Source organism: Nannobrachium achirus (assembly GCF_963921795.1).
Source record: "Nannobrachium achirus genome assembly, chromosome: 12".
Lineage (NCBI taxonomy): Eukaryota > Metazoa > Chordata > Actinopteri > Myctophiformes > Myctophidae > Nannobrachium > Nannobrachium achirus.
The window spans coordinates 20,898,204-20,917,763 of NC_137832.1; the positions used below are offsets into that span (position 1 = coordinate 20,898,204).

The window sequence follows — 19,560 nt, forward strand, 5'->3', positions numbered from 1 at the left end:
GGCGGTCAGTCCTTCAGGTTATCCTCACCCACTCCCTGGGCGGACAGCTCGGTCAGCACATTGTCCAAATACTTGGGGTCCGGGTAGCCGTGACCGGTCAGGTTGGAGCCGAACTCCGTCTTGTGGTGGATCTCGTTCCACACCACCGTGTCGCACTCGCCCGTGGTGCTGGATGTGCCGATGGTGAAGATGAGGCGGCGGTCCCAGGCCATGATCAGAAGCTTCAGAACCTGACAGCACAATAATCAGTGTATTTTGGATGTCAATTTGTGTTTTCATATATTTAACCACATGAACCGTCAATACTTAATAAACTTGACATTTCACTCTGTTCTTGTTCTGCTCTTTTTCCCCTTTACACCAAACCTCTGTGCCGAAAATAGCCGATCTACAAGGTCACAACGTCTCGCGCTGCGAGGCGTTGTGACCTTGTAGATCGGCTATTTTCTGCTACAGTTCTCAGAATATGGACGCTAAGGTTCAGCTGGGTTAATCTAAAAATGTCCTCCAAATCACACAAAGATTTGGAGGACCCCCTGTAGTAACTCTGAGGACCCCCTGTTGAAAACCCTTGTGTTAGCTCCATCTTGCAAAAACAAATGTGCACACAGTATAGCAGTTAGATCCATCTACCCGTGGTAATAGAATGGGAGCCGACCCGACCATGTACAGGTCTCGGCTATTATCTCCGGTTCTTTGGTTCAGGTGGCCCTGTGACGACCTCTACTCTACAGCAAAGTGGCTTGGGACATACAGTAACATGTATTCCAGTTATTCTATGTGCTTGGGTGGTGTGGCACACTGAAGCAAAAGAACACAGCAAAATTTTAGTTTTCAGAAGGCACTGAGCAGCTGAACTCAGCTCAAATCGTTTTACCTTTGGGGGTCGGGGGGCGATTGGATTACAAGCTCATAAAGCTGAATGTTAATAAAGTGCAGGTAATCATTTCAGTTGACATTGACTTCTGTACAATCTGTAGCACTTCAGCAAAATCTCAAGGTGTGCCTGGAGTCACCCCCGGGCACACTAGTACACCTCCCTTCAACACATACACTAAGAACCACTGACATAAATCATGCATAGAATTATTGTGTTGCGCATGGTAAAGATGGGTTATAGATGAGGTTTAAATCTAAACAAAGTACTTTATAATTATTATTGCAAAGATGTATTTTAACCGATAACTACATTTACCAGTAAGACTCCCTAATCGGGAGATAAGCGACCGTAGGTCACTTATCTCCACAAATAGGGCAAAAATGTGTTTTTCCAAAATCTTCCTGATCCATGTTGATGACATGAGTGTAGACATACTGTGTAGTGATTTTAGTGATTTTAGGGCAAGATCTGTAGGAGCAGTGTACAAAAATGTGTTTTTAAAAATCGGCCTGAAGGTGGCGCTATATGGGACAGATTCATGTTGATGGGATGAGTGTAGACATACTGTGTAGCGATTTGCGTGATTTTAGGGCCAAAACTGTAGGAGCAGTGGCCAAAAATGTGTTTTAAAAATCGGCCTGAAGGTGGCGCTAGAAGAGGGCCATGTGAGAAATGAGGGGTGGGGTCTCCGCGTTGCCTTGGCGGACGAATAGGTACCGGCCCCGGCTCTCCCGGACGCTCCTAGCCCGAGTTACGGCATTTTATGTGAGCTGCAGTGGAGGGGGTCCTCCACTGGGGGCGTCACCACTTTTGCATCCGTTCTGGAGCACCAGGAGTGGGTGGTCCCCAGGAATTCCCCGTGAGCAGCCCCGTTGGGGTGGTCATTTGGTCATTTTTGCACATTTGGTCATTTTTTAGGGACCTGGGGGTCCCTGAAGCTCCGGGGGTCCTTGGAGGTTGTAGTTTGGCAGGTAAGGAGTGTGTGTGCAAAATGTGGCATGGATGGGGGCAACGGTTGTGGAGATATGAGCAGGGCAAAAGTGTGACGTGTGACGTGTGACTCACTCACTCACTCACTCACTCACTCACTCACTCACTCAGGGACGGACAGCCGGTGGAGGTTTATTATGTGAACAACAATGGCAATAGAGGACCTCTCAACCTACTGGCAACTACTGACCAGTATAGCCCTACCCAAATCTCAAAATCCCAAATATATCCAAGCTTGGATTCAGTCTTGAATGAGAGTTAGATATTTGGTTTCCCACACAGGAGACCCGGATTTGAATCCCAGGTGTTACATGTGTAATTACAGTACCTCTCTCCGTTGGGAGAGAACAGGAAACGTAGGCCCATGCATGGTAGATTTACTGTAAGTGTAAAAAGGGGCAAACTAACTGATCACTATATCACATAAGTCGTACATGAGTCATGATGACTCTATTGCTGTCACAATTATTACATAATCGTCTAATCGTGATTATTTGACATTATCGTGATTATTTTGTCATAATCGTCATAATCGCGAATGTTGAAAAATGTCATAAATACTGGAAATAGCAGATCTACAAGCTCACAACGCGTCGCAGATCGGCTATTTCCACTATCAATGTTATTTTTTAAGTAGTAAGTTGTCAAATATGTCAGTAATTTATTTGTGTGTTTAGGTTATGTATCATATCTACCATATGCAACTTCAAAGCCTAAAAGCCAAACAGAAATGTAATTATCAACGTCAAAAACACAATTAAATCGTTAATCGCCAATTATTTGAGTGACAATTAATCGTCATGTAAAATGTCATATCGTGACAGCCCTATATCTATCATAGCATGTAGTACATTGCAGTGGTTGAAGGTTTAGGTCAGGGGTCTTCAACGTTTTCAGGCCAGGGACCCCTTAGCTGAGAGAGAGATGAGGCAGGGACCCCCACTACTGTACATATTGTATAAAATTGTGTTGCAGATTAAAAATGTTCATGGATTTCTTGGACAGCTTAGTTTGACAGCACTGTCATCATGTTGGAGTATTATGTATTTTCAGACATTTAACCTTGAACCCGTCAAATACTTAAGTCTGCTCTTCTTTTCCCTCTTTGCCAAAAATAGCCCATCTACAAGCTTACAACGCCTTGCAGCGCAAGGCATTGTAAGCTTGTAGATCTGATATTTTTTCTAATGTTCCATTCAGAATAGGGATGCTAGGGTTCAAGTGGTTAATGTAAAAAACATGATCCTATCACACAGAGATTTGGCGCCCCCCCCCCCCCCCCCCCCCCGAAGTAACTCTGAGGACCCCCTAGCTCATACCCTGCCAAAAAAGACGTTTTCTATCATAAAAACGTCTTTTTAACTATGGACCTCCCTGCCAGACGTCTTCTGGACGTCTTTAAAAAAATAATAATAATACAAAAAAAAAAAAAAAAGTTTATACCAACCCCATCTTTCAAACATGGCAGCCATGTTTGTTTACATTTGAAGAAAACATAAGGGCTGCCTTCTCCTGAATGCCTGAACGGATTTCCAAGCGGATTTTTTTGTTTGAAAGCTGTGAAAAGCATGCACATGCATAGTGCATGATCTGTGCACGAATGTGTGCACCAGCGTGCACGCTATTTTTGGCACTGAAGAAGCTAGGGGTCCCGGACCCCCTGTTGAAGAGCCCATGGTTTAGGTAATAGCTGCTTTTCCTGAATCGACGGCATGTAAACTCCATGCAACACCATTGCATCAAGACTTTTACAGTATGTGATCTCCAGTGTTGTTTTTGACAGCACAGTTTGTTTTAGTTTTAGTCATAGTCTTTTGAATAAAATGTCATTTAGTTTTAGTCATAATTTAGTCACCTGAAAAGTATTAGTTTTAGTCTAATTTTAGTCGATTGTCGAACTGAAATGTATTTTGGCAGGCCTTGATGGCATCGTAATGACTGATTTTAGACTTGGTTGTGTGCTGAAAATATGTGTGTGCTGAAAATAGCAGATCTACAAGCTCACAACGCGTCACAACGCGTGAGCAACACCTGAGAGCAACCAAACATAAAATGACTTTCTTCTCCACTAGTCCCTCCCTAACGTTTTAGTCTAGTTTTTATTTTGTTGACGAAATTGTCAATATATTTAATCTTAGTTTCACACATCACAGCTTAGTTTTTATTTCGTTTTTATTTAGTTTTTGTCAGTGAAAAAAAACACAGTCGATAAACATTTTTCGTCATAGTTTTAGTCGACGAAATCAACACTGGTTATCACCTGCTGGCTGAGCATCTAAGCTTACCTTTCTGCCTTTGTCGTTGTCAGGGAGGTAGCAGTGTCGAGGGAACCCTCTAGCACTGAACCTCTTGCCTGGGTTGGGGTGTTCCGTGGTCTATAGGAAATAGAAACAACAAGAACAGTGACTTCTTTTCTCCACCCTTTGTCAATTAGAACTTCATTACAGAGAAAATGCCAACAGCCGCCTCGAGACCAGCCTACGGTAAATTGATAATGAGTTTTTTCTTTTCTTGTTGTGGGTTCTACTTTTCGTCCAAGCCGGCATCGTTTGAAAGAGACTTTATGTACCCAACAAACTTGCTTTCAAATCAGAAAATCTCAAACCTCTTTTTATTCTTCTTTTTCTCTTTTACCAGTTACAGTGAACACAATTTGGTGTTCAAAACCAATCTACGCACGAGCAGTGTTCGCCTGCTTTACTTTCCTCTACAGTTTCATCAATACATCATGTCACACAGTACAGCTATAGAATGCTTAATGTACTGTATAGCATATAGAGTGGAGTTTGTACTCTTTTTCCCCCTCTATGTGTCTGTGTGACAGTATGGTCTATGACACTAGTGACTAGAGTACCCGGACCAGTGCTGGAGATTAGCTGTACACAGTAGGGCATTCACGAATAGTGATTTTTAGTATTCGAATTATTCGACCTCAGAAATGTATTCGAATAGTCGAATATTCGACAGGACTGGACAAACTGTTCAAACTGTCAAATATTAAGTAAGCAAGAGGCGAACATTGTGAAAATAGCCGATCTACAGCGTTGCGAGGCGTTGTGAGCATGCAGATCTGCTATTTTCACAATATTTATCTGCGGAACGGAGTCACATTAAATGTAATACCTACAATTCCAAGTGCTTGTCAGGTTCTTATGACTTCCTATCCAGCCAAGCTTTATAAACCATGAAGAAATATATATATATTTTTAAAGACAACAAAACAATAAAAAGAAAATAATATGCAAATATTCGACTTCGGTGAACAACGTCGAATAGTGACTTTGATATTCGAGTATTCAAATATTTGGTGAATGCCCTAGTACACAGGACGGACGGACGGATGGACGGACAGACAGACAGACAGACAGACAGACAGACAGTGGGCAAAACATAGTGTCGGGCGGCTACGCCTTCTACCTGGCAGAGACAACTAAATAGAAGGGAGAGCAGTTCAAATGTCCTCCTAGGTCCTGCTGTGCTGCATTGTTGAGTGGCCAGACCGCCACAGCCGTCTGTCCCTCCTCTCCCCCGGGAGTCTAAACCAGCTCCTCTGGTATAAAAGGTCACTTTATTGACTTTATTAAATCTTGGCTCTGCCGCATGTCAGGATGAAATATGTAGCTCTGTTCTCTCATCTGCACCACTTCCTGCCTCTTTGAGTGCACAGAGAGGAAGCTATGATCTCTGCAGTGCACTCTCTTCAAGTAGAATATGGTCATTGTCATGTGTGCGTTTTGCTTTGATGAACGCGTCAAAGCATTAACCCCATTTAGAACGGGTACACGTTATTGTGTGTCGTTATTTTATGCTTTAACTATTGAAAAATAGCAGATATAGAGCTTGTAGATCTGCTATTTAGATCTGCTATTTTTGAAAATAAACGTGAAAATTAGAATTTTGACCCGTATGTATATGTATTTGGCCACGGACCCCCATCTCAAAATATTTAGTTCCAGGGACCCCCCAGAAGCAAATTTGATTTACAAACGTTTGCTTTGAAAACACATATATTCAAAGATTTGCACACATTTTCACGACTTCTTCAAAAATAGCAGATCTACAAGCTCGCAGCGCGGCACTCAGTGCCGCGCTGTGAGCTTGTATATCTGCTGTTTTTCACTGGTTAAAGCATTCAATAATTCTAGGCCTAAATGGGTTTTAATACTGATGAATGAATAAATGAATGCTGCCACATTCATACTGTGTCACCAGAACACCTCACCTTGCTGACAAAGGAAATAATCTATTTAGCAACTGTGGCAGTGAGGGCATGGGTTCACCAGAGGACGGACAGGCAGTATGTTTAGGGGAAAAAACATTTATTTTTGTCTGGACCAGCAGGCCAGCTCTAGAGATATGTGTCTCTTTAACAGACTGACTTTGGCTGACTGAGTGATGAAGTCAGGGGCGTTTATTTTAGGGCCGATGCATACTCCACTTTTAGAGACGAATCTATTTTGGTCCGGCTCTGTCTAAACTATAACTGTAATTCAGAGGTTTGGGGGGGCGGGTACCGTCATTAATTCGGCTGTTCGGTTGTTCGGTGCTGCAGAGATTTTGTGACTCCTCGAACCGAACGAACCAAAATAAATGTTGGACTAAAAGTGGAGTATGCATCGGCCCTTAGCCTTTATTGACAATAGAGCATCGCAGCGGAAGTGGTTTACAGGTGCCTCTTAAAATCTCCCTTTCATTTTCCCCATATACTTTTACAAAAATATTTATAACAATTATGTTAAGCCTAGAACCAAGTCATCCAGGATTGCAGTGAATCATGAACATGAAACCTTTGTTTCTATGAAAAGAACATTTTGAAAATCGCTAAACAAAGGGTAGTTATTAAATGTAGTATATCAAATAATGTAATATTAAAATATGTTTTCACATAGGATCAAAGGTTGTATGGTCATGATTGATTCACTGCAATCCTGGATGGCTTGGTTCTAGGCTTAACATAATTGTAATAAATATTTTTGTAAAAGTCTATGGGGAAAATGAATGGGAGATTTTAAGTGGCACCAGTAAACCACTTCCGCTGCGATGCTCTATGGAGGGAGACAGGAAATGCAGAGAGTAGGGGGATCACAGAAAATTGCAAATGAATATTTCAGGGACGTGCTGGCCATTGGGAAAAGCGGGACAACTCCCGAACGGCCGGTTCATTCCCGGCTGGTCCAGGACGGCCATTAGGATTTTTTTTTAATAAAATGTCGGCCTTCATTCCATTTTGGGGGCTGGGCGGCCAACAAAGTAAATCGTCACTGTCGGGCAGAAACCTTGTATCTCCAAGTTTCAAATGTGTAAATTTTTTCGCAAAGCAAAGCCCTGCTTCATCATACAAGGCCGTCGCACAAAAATTGTGAAAACAGCCGATCTACAAGCACACAACGCCTCGCAACGCGAGGCGTTGTGTGCTTGTAGATCGGCTGTTTTCACTAGTTTAAATCATTTTTAAAATGATAAATACAAAACAAACGGTTTTGGACATAGGCTACAAGGTTTCCACCCGACAACGACGAAATCTAACTCACGTAATTGGCCCACTGGCTTGTCACTTGTCATGATCTGAAATGTCAAATCTTTCAGTAGCAGCAGCGCTATAGAGAGAGAGATCTCTCTATAGCACGCCTCTCCAACTCTTTTTCCCGGGCTGAATCAGGGGCCCAGCATGTCCCTGGAATATTTGATATCCAGGCATTATATATGTTACAGTATGTTCAAGAAACCAGTAAAAGTTGTCAAGGAGCACTCGTTTTGACGTTCACCACACACTAATCACCACCAGATGGCGACGTCAGCCACTGCTCTGCCATTCACCAGAGTGTATATAAGAGAGTTACGTCACGCTTTGAACTCGCCGCAGACCGGAAGTGTTTACTCTTTATTTACTAGCCTAGCCTAGCCTAGCCTAGCCTAGCCTAGCCATTAGCTCCATTGTAGTCACTTGGACAGGGCGTTTAACGTGCGCTTGCCCAGGCCTTACGGCCTGGGCATAAATATAACGATTGCATTCACCACGGCTTCGTAACTCGCGCGGCGCTCCGCCGGCCGCGCGGCCCTGGCCCGCTCTTCGCGGCCACTCGCGCCTGCGGCGCTCGGGGGCGAAGAGCAGGACCAAGGTCCGCTGGCCTTCGCGCCGCTTGGGGCTTCGTGGACCCAGGGGGGCCTCGTAACTCGTTTGGGCTTCGTGGATACAGGGGGGCTTCGGTAGCCGCTCGCAGTGTCGTGGACAATAGAGCGGCGCACCGCCTGGAGTACGTTGTTGTGGCGACCGCTTGCTCCGCCCCGTGCCGCACCACGAGTGCTCCGCGTCTCGAATGTGCTGTTTCTCTAATATACTATGACATATACACTACCACTGCAGACTAACAAATTGTCCACAATTTCACACATTGCCTACACGGCCAAGGTTTCGCGGAGCCTCGTTTATGGAGGCAAGGCAGTACTGACCTGGATACCCGCAGGAATGTCATAGACAATACGGATGGTCTTGGACTCTGGGTTGCCAGGCAGGCAGTGTGGAATGACGTGGTACTCCATCTTCCCAGGGGGCTGGGTGCCTGTTTTCTCCCCATAGATTGCTTTGCATGTTGGGCACTGAAGACTGCCATCCTGTATAAAAAAATGGCAAATAAAACATCTGTCCACAAACAGTATACCAGGGTTCCCCAATAGGCAGCCCGCGGGCCATTTGCAGCCCGCGGGGGGCTACTGTCTGGCCCCCACCAACCCCAGTAATAATGGTGGTATAAGAGCAGCAACGACACTAGTATATCGTCGTTGTCGGGTGGAAATCTCGTGTCTCCAAATTTGTACGTTCTTTCGCAAATCATACAAGACAAAAATAGGGCACTGACGAAAATAGGGCCCAGAGAGTCCAATTAGTCCAATTCGTTTGACTCAGGCCAGGTCTGGCTACTTCAGCCGTCCCCCATCCCATAATACATCTCTGCAAGGAGCTTACAGACACAACAACAAATGCACAGATGCCATGATGCTGCATGTACTGTACAAGAAAAAACAAGTAGGCCTACTATTATTTAGTTTGTTTTGTGAGGTGTCAAGAGCGAGTTAATAAATAGTATTAGAATATGTAAAAGAAATGTGAGAATGTTAATTTTACAGCACTACACATATATGTGTTATTTTATATTATTATTTTCCAGGTAAAAACAAATGCATGCTGTCCTTCTGAGGGGACATGTCAAGAACTCCTTGAGAAATTGGTGATGAAAACAAATTTCTTTCCTCGTCATAAAAAAACAGTAGCTGACTCAGGTTATCATAATTCATCAGGATGATGATACTTTTATAGTTACCAATTACTAGTATCCTGGCTCATAAAGGTTAACAGATTACAGGAAAAGCTGAGATCAATCTTATAATATAACTCCAGGAGCCAGGAGTGGCCAGTGCCAACTACTCCAATCACACTGAAAAAAGTCATCACGAGTGTATCTTCTCATCCTTTAAAACCCATTTAGGCCTAGAATTATTGAATGCTTTAACCAGTGAAAAATAGCAGATATACAAGCTCACTGCGAGCTTGTAGATCTGCTATTTTTGGAAAAAGTTGTGAAAATGTGTGCAAATCTTTGAATATATGCATTTTCAAAGTGAACGTTGTAACTCAAATTTTGCTTCTGGGTGGTCCCTGGAAATAAATATTTTGAGATGGGGGTCCATGGCCAAATACATATCATTTTGGGGGAATTTCACATGAAAAGGTGTGAGAACCACTGACATAATAGTCTCTCAAAAACAGACTAACTGAGCTCCATTTAAGTGAAAAGGACCTTTTCTTTGACGATGGATAGCCAGATTGCTGACATAGAAACATAGGTTTTTCAAAAAACCTTAGAAGGATTCAAAAGACACTTATAGAATCGGGTCAAAATTCTAATTTTCACGATTTTTCAAAAATAGCAGATCTACACGCTCGCAGCGCGGCACTCGGTGCCGCGCTGTGAGCTTGTATATCTGCTATTTTTCAATAGTTAAAGCATAAAATAATGACACGCAATAATGTGTACCCGTTCTAAATGGGTTAATGACACGATAATAATGTCTGGCTCAGAAGCTTTCATCTACCTTATTGCCATTGTTGTACATGGCGACCAGGCACAGCAGATGGTACATGTGACCACACTTGCCAAGTTTGCCCACCAGCTCTGGCTTGATGCCTTTGTGCTGCAGGACACCTTCGTAGCCCGATGACATAACCAGCCTTTCCATGCAGATGGTGCAGTCCTGGCAGAGACAAAGATATAATAACACAGATATGTTTTAGTTTCCATACGATGTTACGGCCCTCCTTACACACCGGGGGAATTTGTCTGCAATAACCTGAAAATATATTTGGTACTGTACATTCACACAGAACGCAAGTCTCACATGGGAAAAGTACTCATAATTTGACTTAAGTAAAAGTATCAATAGGCTACGGCAATATACGGCTCACAACGCGTCGCACCGCGACACGTTGTGAGCTTGTAGATCTGCTATTTTCAAACAGCCTAGGTGTAAAATAAGGCTAAACTGGTTAATGGATGTTTTATAATATTAAAATGTATATCTGCAAAGTAACTAGCAAGTAGTTTTCAAAGAAATTTAGTGGAGTAAAAGTACAATCTTTGGATCCGAGGTGTAGTGGAGTAGAAGTAACATTTTTGGAAATTGGAAATACTCAAGTACAAATAACTCAAAATTGTACTAAAGTACAGTACTACTTCACCTCTGGGACAACCAAATCTTATTTTATTGTTGTTTGGGACACGATCAACACAATCTTGAGTTATTTTTTGTGTTCAATCTTTGTTTTGAGATATTTTAGTATTTCAGCATGACTAGTGCTGATTTCAGCATGACTAGTGCTGATTTCAGCATGACTAGTACATCATGATTCATCATATGATGCAAAATGCAACACTAGACATGCTGAAAAACGAAAATATCTCAAAACACAGTTTGAACACAAAAAATAACTCGATAATAACTTGATCGTGTCCCGAACAACAATAAAATAAGATCTGGTTGTCCCAGAGGTGAAGTGGTCCTTTAAGTAAAGGTACTTAGTTACTTTACACCACTGGTAATAAAAAGTCATGATTTTTCTGAACAAGGTCCATTTAGGCATCAACTATTATGAAGTGAAATACTCGCTGGTGATTATCTCATCGTTCATTTGTCACGCCCCCGGTGTGTATAAAGATGCTTTAACACTTTACAAACATTCCACAAGCAGTTGGATCAGTGGCAGCTCCTTGGTTAGAGATCACATGACAAACAGGAAGGGACCAGGGACAGAGACAAGATTCTATAGGGACACACAATTGGGTGTAACCATTGTTATGGTTGAGTTGTGATCTGCCAGTGGTTGGTATGGGCATGCAGTCGATAACAAAGCATGTAAACTGAAGAAGCTTTGTGCCGTTCCTTGATATAATTCAGGTTGCACTGATTAACTAATTAAATGAAAAAGTTAGGCACAAAACAACATGGGTTATTTTGTTTGTTGCATGACTTCTGTATCCTGAGTTCTCTCTACCTGAAGATGTATTTCCTGTTTAATAGAGAGCTGCTGGAGAGACCCAATAAAGGAAGAAGACAACTAAAGGTAAGCACCCTGTTCTTCTGTGCTGCTACCTGTTATTGTCTGAACTGTGTTTCCACTGTTTGGATTCAGGCGTTTGCTTTCTTTTGATGTTGTATTAGGCAGGGGTGTCACAAGGGGGGGGAGTGGGACTGAGTTACTAGGGCCCAAGGTGGAGAGGCCCTAGTAACTTTAGCAATTGAAAAATCAGTGCCGCGCTGTGAGCTTGTAGATCTGCTATTTTTGAAAAGTTGTGAAAATGTGTGCAAATCTTTGAATATATGTATTTTTTAAGCGAACATTTGTAACTCAAATTCTGCTTCTGGGGGGTCCCTGGTACTAAATATTTTGAGATGGGGGTCCGTGGCCAAATACTTATCATCTTGGGGGTCCTTCACATGAAAAAGTTTGAGCACCACTGACATGGAAACATAGGTTTCTTGCACACATTTTCACAATTTTTCAAAAATAGCAGATCTACAAGCTCGCAGCGCGCTGTGAGCTTGTATATCTGCTATTTTTCAATAGTTAACATTGAATCAGTGAATCCTTGTACCCAGGGGCCAGAATTTGGTGTGACGCCCCTGGTATTAGGGCCCAAAGGCAGAGTGGCAAATCATTTTTTGGCTTCCAAATCTGACCCTGGCATCAAAAGCCAACACAACTGAAGAAGGCTCCTGTGTTGGTGTGTGTGTAGCACCGGCTTCGACTGCTCTCTTCGCATTCAATCCGACTTTTTCACCATTTCTCAGACGTTTGAATGCAGAGAATATGCACTGGGTATCCACGGAGGAGTATCCTCCGTGGATACTTTGAAGTACGCATGCGCCGATATCTCTCGCCTTGAATATTAGTCCCCTCAGGGGAATCGAACCCAAACCGTGGGTTTGTTGCATCCGTGCTCTACTGACTGAGCTAATGAACGGATGAAGTGACTCCTTTTTTGTGCATTTATCTATGACGTGGATATCTATGACGTGGATAGTGGGGTAGATGTTGATAGTGAGGGACTGAATATTTACTATTCTGTCCATAACGGCACATAACTCGGTAACGCGGCTGAGTGGGATTGGGCGCCGTTCCCACCGTTCGTCGCGGCAACTCGGCTCGCTAGCGCTCGCCTCGGTGGCGACTCACGGGGGTCATTGGCGCCCAATACCGCGCCGCTCCGTCGGGGTCAGTGGCGTGGAGCATTACACTGGGGAACAGAGCACACTTGGCATCTGGTTCGAGGCTGGGAGTCACCTCAGGTTTTATTTTTGCGCTCCTCTGAGGTTGACCACTAGATGTCGACATTTTACTACTAATATCTCTGCATTGGTGAGTTATTGGAAACTGAATATCCAAGTATCCTGGATACTTTCTGCATTGAAGAGTCTGAAAGCACGTGAATATTTCGCATTAAGTGCGTTGATATCATTAGAAGCAGGTGCGTGTAGCTGCTATCTGTTATTGACCGTGCTATGTTGTACACTAATTTGATTCAGCCTTTTGCTCTATTGATTGGGGGCCCAAAGGCTGGGTGGCGATGAATCTTGTTCAATGACATTGTTTATGGCTATGGAACTGAAGGCTGATGTTAATAATATGCTGTTGTGTTGCGGCTGCTGTTGAAGATTTTGTTGTGACAAGGTGGCTCTACTCATCACATGATTGGCTGAGGGACAACACCTGTTCTGTATTCCTCTTATGGGCAGTATTCCAATCCCAATCGCTCATTCGTGGTCATAATTTGCTATTTTGTTGTAAAAATGTAAAAAGGTTGTGGTTGGTGTTCAAGCAAGAGGGTATTTTTCTTATAGTTCTGACATAACATGCCATGCACTGGACTCACTGGAAGCTTTCAGATCTTCTCTAATTTCTCTGTTGCTATAGGGCTGTCATGATTATGACATTTTACATGACGAATCATTTTCACTCAAATAATTGCGATTAACGATTCAATTGTGTTTTTGTCGTTGACAATTGCATTTCTGTTTGGCTTGTAGGCTTTGAAGTTGCACATGGCAGATATAATTAATTATACATAACCTAAATAAATAGGCTGTACAAAGAAATGATATATACTGATATATTTAACAAACTTTATTCTTAAAAAATAACAACATTGTTAGTAGAAATAGCCGATCTACAAGCTCACAACATGTCCCATCGCAACACGTTGTGAGCTTGTAGATCTTACTGTCTTACAGTCGTTTTGATGGTGATAGTAAGACCTAGTTTGTTTTGTCAGCAATAGTTTGCATGATGCTGATGTAGCATTATTAACTTATTGTTTGGAGAGATAAAGAAAGTTTGACTGTGCATCTGACACATGCAAGTGTGTGTGTGTGCGTGTGTGCGTGCGTGCGTGCGTGCGTGCGTGCGTGCGTGCGTGCGTGCGTGCGTGCGTGCGTGCGGTGTGCTTACGTGACTGAGTGCGTGCATGCGTGTGTGGGTCTTTTCTTACCTCATCTGGGGCTACTTTAATTTTCTCTGTGTATCTCCTCACCACATCCTCTGGGTTTTTCCCTATAGTAATAAAACACAACATTAGATGGATGACATGACCAACACACACTGCTGAATAATGACTACATCTCTATGTACAAGAAACACCATCACCATGTCTATAGCCACATACAATACGTCTATAGCCAAACCCATGCTATAACTGCAGCCCTACTTGATTCTGATTGTGTGTGTGTGTGGGGGGGGGGGGGGGGGGGGGGGGGCTGCCTCCTGCATTATGTACAATTTAGACCCTTGGCTGATTTCCCACGAGTGCTTCCAAACTCCAACAATTAGACAAAATAATTACCTGAACTGAATTTCTTGAGTAGCTCATAACATGTCTAGGGTTATAAAACAAACACTTTGCAGATAGAGAATACTTCAAGCTTTCCATACAGCCCCCCCCAATATTGGTGAGTTTGATGTCATTTAATACACAAAAAAACTGTGTTGATGCATTGACTGCCTATTGCGGCTAGGGGTGTTCATGCTTACTAGTGTGTTGTGTTTTGTTGGTGTGTGTGTAGCCTATGTGTATTTTGTTTGTTAATGAGTATTCATGCTAGCATTAGTCTCTCTCTCTCTCTCTCTCTCTCTCTCTCTCTCTCTCTGTCTATCAGTACAGCATGTGAGAGTGTGACGTTGGAGAGGTCACCTTCAAACTGACTGACACATAATAAACTGTCCCCACACGCTCCACTAATCCCAGTGTGCAGCCAGGCTAGCATGAGCGAGAGAGCACACACATCATGCACACACACACACACGCACACACATCATGCACACAACACACACACACACACACACATCATGCACTCACACACACACACACACACACACACACACACACACACACACACACACACACACACACACACACACACACACACACACACACACACACACCGCTGGATGGGGGGACGGTCTTGCCCCCCCCCCCCCCCACACACAGTGCTTTTGTTTGTTTCAACTACAGTGACAGAATAAACGGGGGGGCATGCATTCGGTAGAGACATACTGTACATGTAACTGAGGCACACGAGAGGACAGGGATGGCGCTAGACCCGAGGAAAGAAATGTGCGTGTAATGAAAAATGTCAGTGTAATGAAGCAAAGGGGGAAGAGGGGGCATAGACGCATGAAAAGGTAGACCGAAGTAATGGAAAGAAAGGTAATTGATGAGGGAGAGAGAGAGAGAGAGACACACACACACTAGAGATGGGACGATATGAAAATGTCATATCACGATTATTGTGACGAAAGAAATCTCGATTTACGATATTATCGCGATAATCACAATCCATTATCCTGGGGCGGAACATTTGCCAAAAAATAGCCGATCTACAAGCTCAAGCACGCACGCACGCACACACACACACACACACGCACGCACGCACGCACACACACACACACACACACACACACACACACACACACACACACTGTATCGTGCATTTTCCGCTGTTGCTCCTGATGACATCATTAGCTGGATCAAAGGCCTGGCACCTTGCCAGCACGCTCAACGCAATAAAGCCCAAATCAGTTCCCTCTCGCTTACAGTACACCAGAACATACTGCATACGGCTCCTCTTTTTCTTCCTTCTCCTTCTTTCTTCCTTTCCCTAGCCCCCCCCCTCCCCCCCCCCGCCCCCCCCCCCCCCCCACCCCCCCCCCCCCCCCCAACCCAATTTGTCTTTTTCTATAATACATTTACAACCTATCTTTCTATCTATCGCCGGTCTCTCTCTCTCTCTCTCTCATCTCTCTCTCTCTCTCTCTCTCTCTCTCTCTCTCTCTTCACCACAGTTCCTGTCTCTGCCAGGGCTGCACTCAGCTGTGCTGCTGCAGAGTGCACACACACACACACACACACACAGGGGCGTCACAAGGAGGGGGGAAAAGTGGGACTGAGTTACTAGGGCCCGAGGTGAAGGGGGCCTGGAATTATTTTATACTCTGTAGCTATTGAAAAATAGCAGATATACAAGCTCACTGCGCGGCACTCGGAGCTTGTATATCTGCTATTTTTGAAAAGTCGTGAGAATTTGTGCAAATCTTTGAATATATGTATTTTTTTAAGCGAACATTTCGAACTCTTTTTGCTTCTGGTGGGGTCCCTGGAACTAAATATTTTGAGATGGGGGTCCGTGGCCAAATGCATATCATTTTGGGGGTCCTTCACATGAAAAAGTCTGAGCACCACTGACATAGAAACATATTTTGTTTTTCTCAAAAAAACCTTAGAAGGATTTGAAATATTCAAAGACTATTTTCAGACTTTTCAAAAATAGCAGATCTACAAGCTCGCAGCCGTGAGCTTGTATATCTGCTGTTTTTCAATAGTTTAAAGTACCCAGGGCCCAGAATTTGGTGCGACACCCCTGGGTGCACACGCACATTTGGCCGCTGCGCTGCCTCCATCGATCAGTCCACACACAGTGTCATCACCCCCACAGCGCTTTGCCTCATAAGTCTGCGTGTCCGCGGTATACAATACACAATACAGCGTCAAGCTCTCTAGGAGAGAAAGAGAGCGCGGGGTTCAGTGTTGTTTTTGACAGCAAATTTTGATTTAGTTTTAGTCATAGTCTTTTGAATAAAATGCCATTTAGTTTTAGTCATAATTTAGTCACCTGAAAAGTTTTAGTTTTAGTCTAATTTTAGTCGACTAAACATCATAAGATCTAAGGGGACTAAATCTACAGTTGATTTAGTCAACTGAAATGTATTTTGGCAGGCCTTGATGGCATCGTAATTACAGATTTTACACTTGGTTGTGTGCTGAAAATAGCAGATCTACAAGCTCACAACGCGTCGCAGCGCGATGCGTTGTGAGCTTGTAGATCTACTATTTTCAGCATGCAACATCCGAGAGCAACCAAAAATAAAATGACCCTCTTCTCCACTAGTCCCTCCCTAACACTTTAGTCTAGTTTTTTATTTTTTTGACGAAATTGGCAATATATTTAGTCTTAGTTTTAGTCATCACAGCTTAGTTTTTATTTAGTTTTCGTCAGTGAAAAAAAAAACGCAGTCGACAAACAATTTTCGTCGGCACAGTGGACAACAGCCCTCGCTGATCAATAAGGACAACGAGTCCCCCGGGAGCCACATGCAGTAGTGGTTTCTTTCCACGGCATCCATCAACCCGGACTTATTTAAGCCCGTGGAGAGAGAGACAGAGAGAGAGAGACACACACACGTCTTCCGCCACAAAATCCCGTCCATCACACCCAGCCTTCACCGTTTAATTACGCCTCCTTGTGAAACACCTCTGTCTCTGTCCGGTGAAGAATGTGAAATCCATGAGTGTGGTTTGCGGGGAACACATACACCCATAATTCAGCGTTAGCGGTTGTTAGGTCGTTGTAGTTGGGTGGAAACCTTGCATGTCCAAAACCGTTCATTTTGCATTTATCATTTTAAAAACGATTTAAAACGGTGGAAATAGCCGATCTACAAGCACACAACGCCTCGCACCGCGAGGCGTTGTGTGCTTGTAGTTCGGCTGTTTTCTCTAGTTTTGTGCAACAGTCTCGCATGATGAAGCACGGCTTTACTTAAAAAAAAAGTACACATTTTAAACTTGGAGATACAAGGTTTTCTGCCCGACAGTGATGATATATTTTATGGTATCTTCTTGTTTGGGTACAGTCAGTGTGATGCCTTTTGGGGCCAGGGTTATTATAGGTTCAGCTTGAACACTTTTATGGACCCTATACACTTGAGCAAACACTGCCATTAGGGAGAGCAATAGATATAAAAGTTATAAACACTGTGTGGGTCCTAAACAAGCACTCCGTGGAGGCCTCAGTCTATTGATTAGTTCCTCTGGCCACAGCCTGGGATCGCTTCCAATTTGGGGCTTTTGATCCGGTCGGGAGAGGAAACAGCCTACGTCACTTAGTCCTCAAAGGACTACACTTTGGGCCAGAACTATCAAACAGGAAACTCCATCCATTTCTGTCACTGTCATGGCAGAAACCTCTTATCTCCAAGTTTAAAATGTGTATGTTTTGTTGGTAAATTAAAGCCCTACTTCATCATACAAGAGTGTCACACAAAACCGAGTGGCGTTGTGTGCTTGTAGATTGGCTATTTTCACTATTTGAAATCGTTTTTAAAATAATAACAAAAAAAGGACGGTTTTGGACATACAAGGTTTCCACCTGACAACGGCGCTAACCCTAACTTCTCTCCTCCATTCCCACACCCCAACCCAACCCAGCAACCCTCCAGCCAGTACTGTACCTCTCCGGAGGTGCTTCTTCTTGGTTTTGCGGCGGTTGCCATTGACGCCCGGCACCGGCTTCATGTCACTCTTGTTGATGGGAGGCGGGTGCAAGATGGGCTTAGGGGCGCGGGTCAGACACACGGGCAAACCTGCTGCACACATCAAGATGCCTGTCATACCTTACACATACATTCAGGCACGTACGCACACCCACGCACGCACACACGCATGCACACACAAACACGCACACAGGCACGCACACACACACACACACACACACACACACACGCGCACACACACGCACACACAGCATTTTTATATGGAACAGTAACAAAAGAAAAGACTATCAAACAACTATTATGTCATATTTCACTAGAGCTCTACTAGTGCTCTGCCTTTCAAAACTTTAACATCGACAATAATACTATTAATATGCATGCTGAGCTTGGTTAGAAAGAAAGCAGATTTTTTCTGACCTGCTAGCGCTGGGTGAACTGGTCCAGACCCCGTCAGGTTCTTCACAGGCAGGGCTGGAACCCTGTCGGGAGAAAAGAGGAAAATACAATGTAAATTATAATATAAACTGTTAGAATGTGTACTGCAATTTAAGTCGGATCAACAAAATCATCAGCCAGCACTCTCAAAAATAAATCTAGATCTACAGTAGGACGTCTCTTTATTCATTAGGCATAAAAGCCAGTAGGCCTGCAATGTTAATGCTGGACAAAGAACCACAGACCATTGATTTTTCTACATGATCTGACCACTACATCTGTCTCTCCTTATGACCAGTGTTGTACCAAAACATCCAGTAAGAGGCTGTCTCTCAAAACATTACCAATACTGTAGATGTAACTATGAACCTTAAAGGGCCATTTCACCTCTGGGACAACCCAATCTTATTTTATTGTTGTTTGGGACACGATCAACATAATCCTGAGTTATTTTTTGTGTTCAATCTGTGTTTTTAAATATTTTAGTATTTCAGCATGTACTAGTGATGCGTCATAATAAAAGCAAAAAATAACCACTTGACAGTATCGGAAAATGCTAGTTATTCCTTTCATAATTTATCTCAAAGATGATAAAAAACGCTAACATGTTGTTTTATTATTCTTGCAAAAGAGAAGCAGTAAAGTTGTCCATTGTGTTGCTGATGTATCACTAATGATGGCAAAACAGGAACTGAAAACTGCTTTGTCAGTTCCGTTCTGCAAGCATAAAAGAAGGAAGAAAGAAAGAGAGAAAAAGAGAAAGAAAGAAGGAAAGAGAGAAAGACTAGAAGCAGTGTTCTTCCGAGCACAGGTCTCCGCCAGGTCAGGTTGGTTATTGTGGTCCCCTGGTGGCGCTATAATAGGCAAATGTGTCATC

At 43.4% G+C, this 19,560-nt stretch overlaps 1 protein-coding gene across 1 annotated transcript in view; it reads right to left on the bottom strand.

Moving 5' to 3' along the window:
- Positions 1-19,560, bottom strand: part of dtx1 (deltex 1, E3 ubiquitin ligase) — a gene marked incomplete at its 5' end in the record, with an annotated part of 103,052 nt that continues 83,492 nt past the window's right edge. The window contains 7 exons of the mRNA XM_080738993.1: positions 1-230; positions 4,156-4,245; positions 8,321-8,482; positions 9,962-10,120; positions 13,912-13,973; positions 18,207-18,368; positions 18,666-18,727. Of these exons, the coding sequence (XP_080595119.1) occupies positions 6-230; positions 4,156-4,245; positions 8,321-8,482; positions 9,962-10,120; positions 13,912-13,973; positions 18,207-18,368; positions 18,666-18,727 (922 nt within the window). The 3' untranslated portion in view covers positions 1-5. The remainder of the gene's footprint in view (positions 231-4,155; positions 4,246-8,320; positions 8,483-9,961; positions 10,121-13,911; positions 13,974-18,206; positions 18,369-18,665; positions 18,728-19,560) is intronic.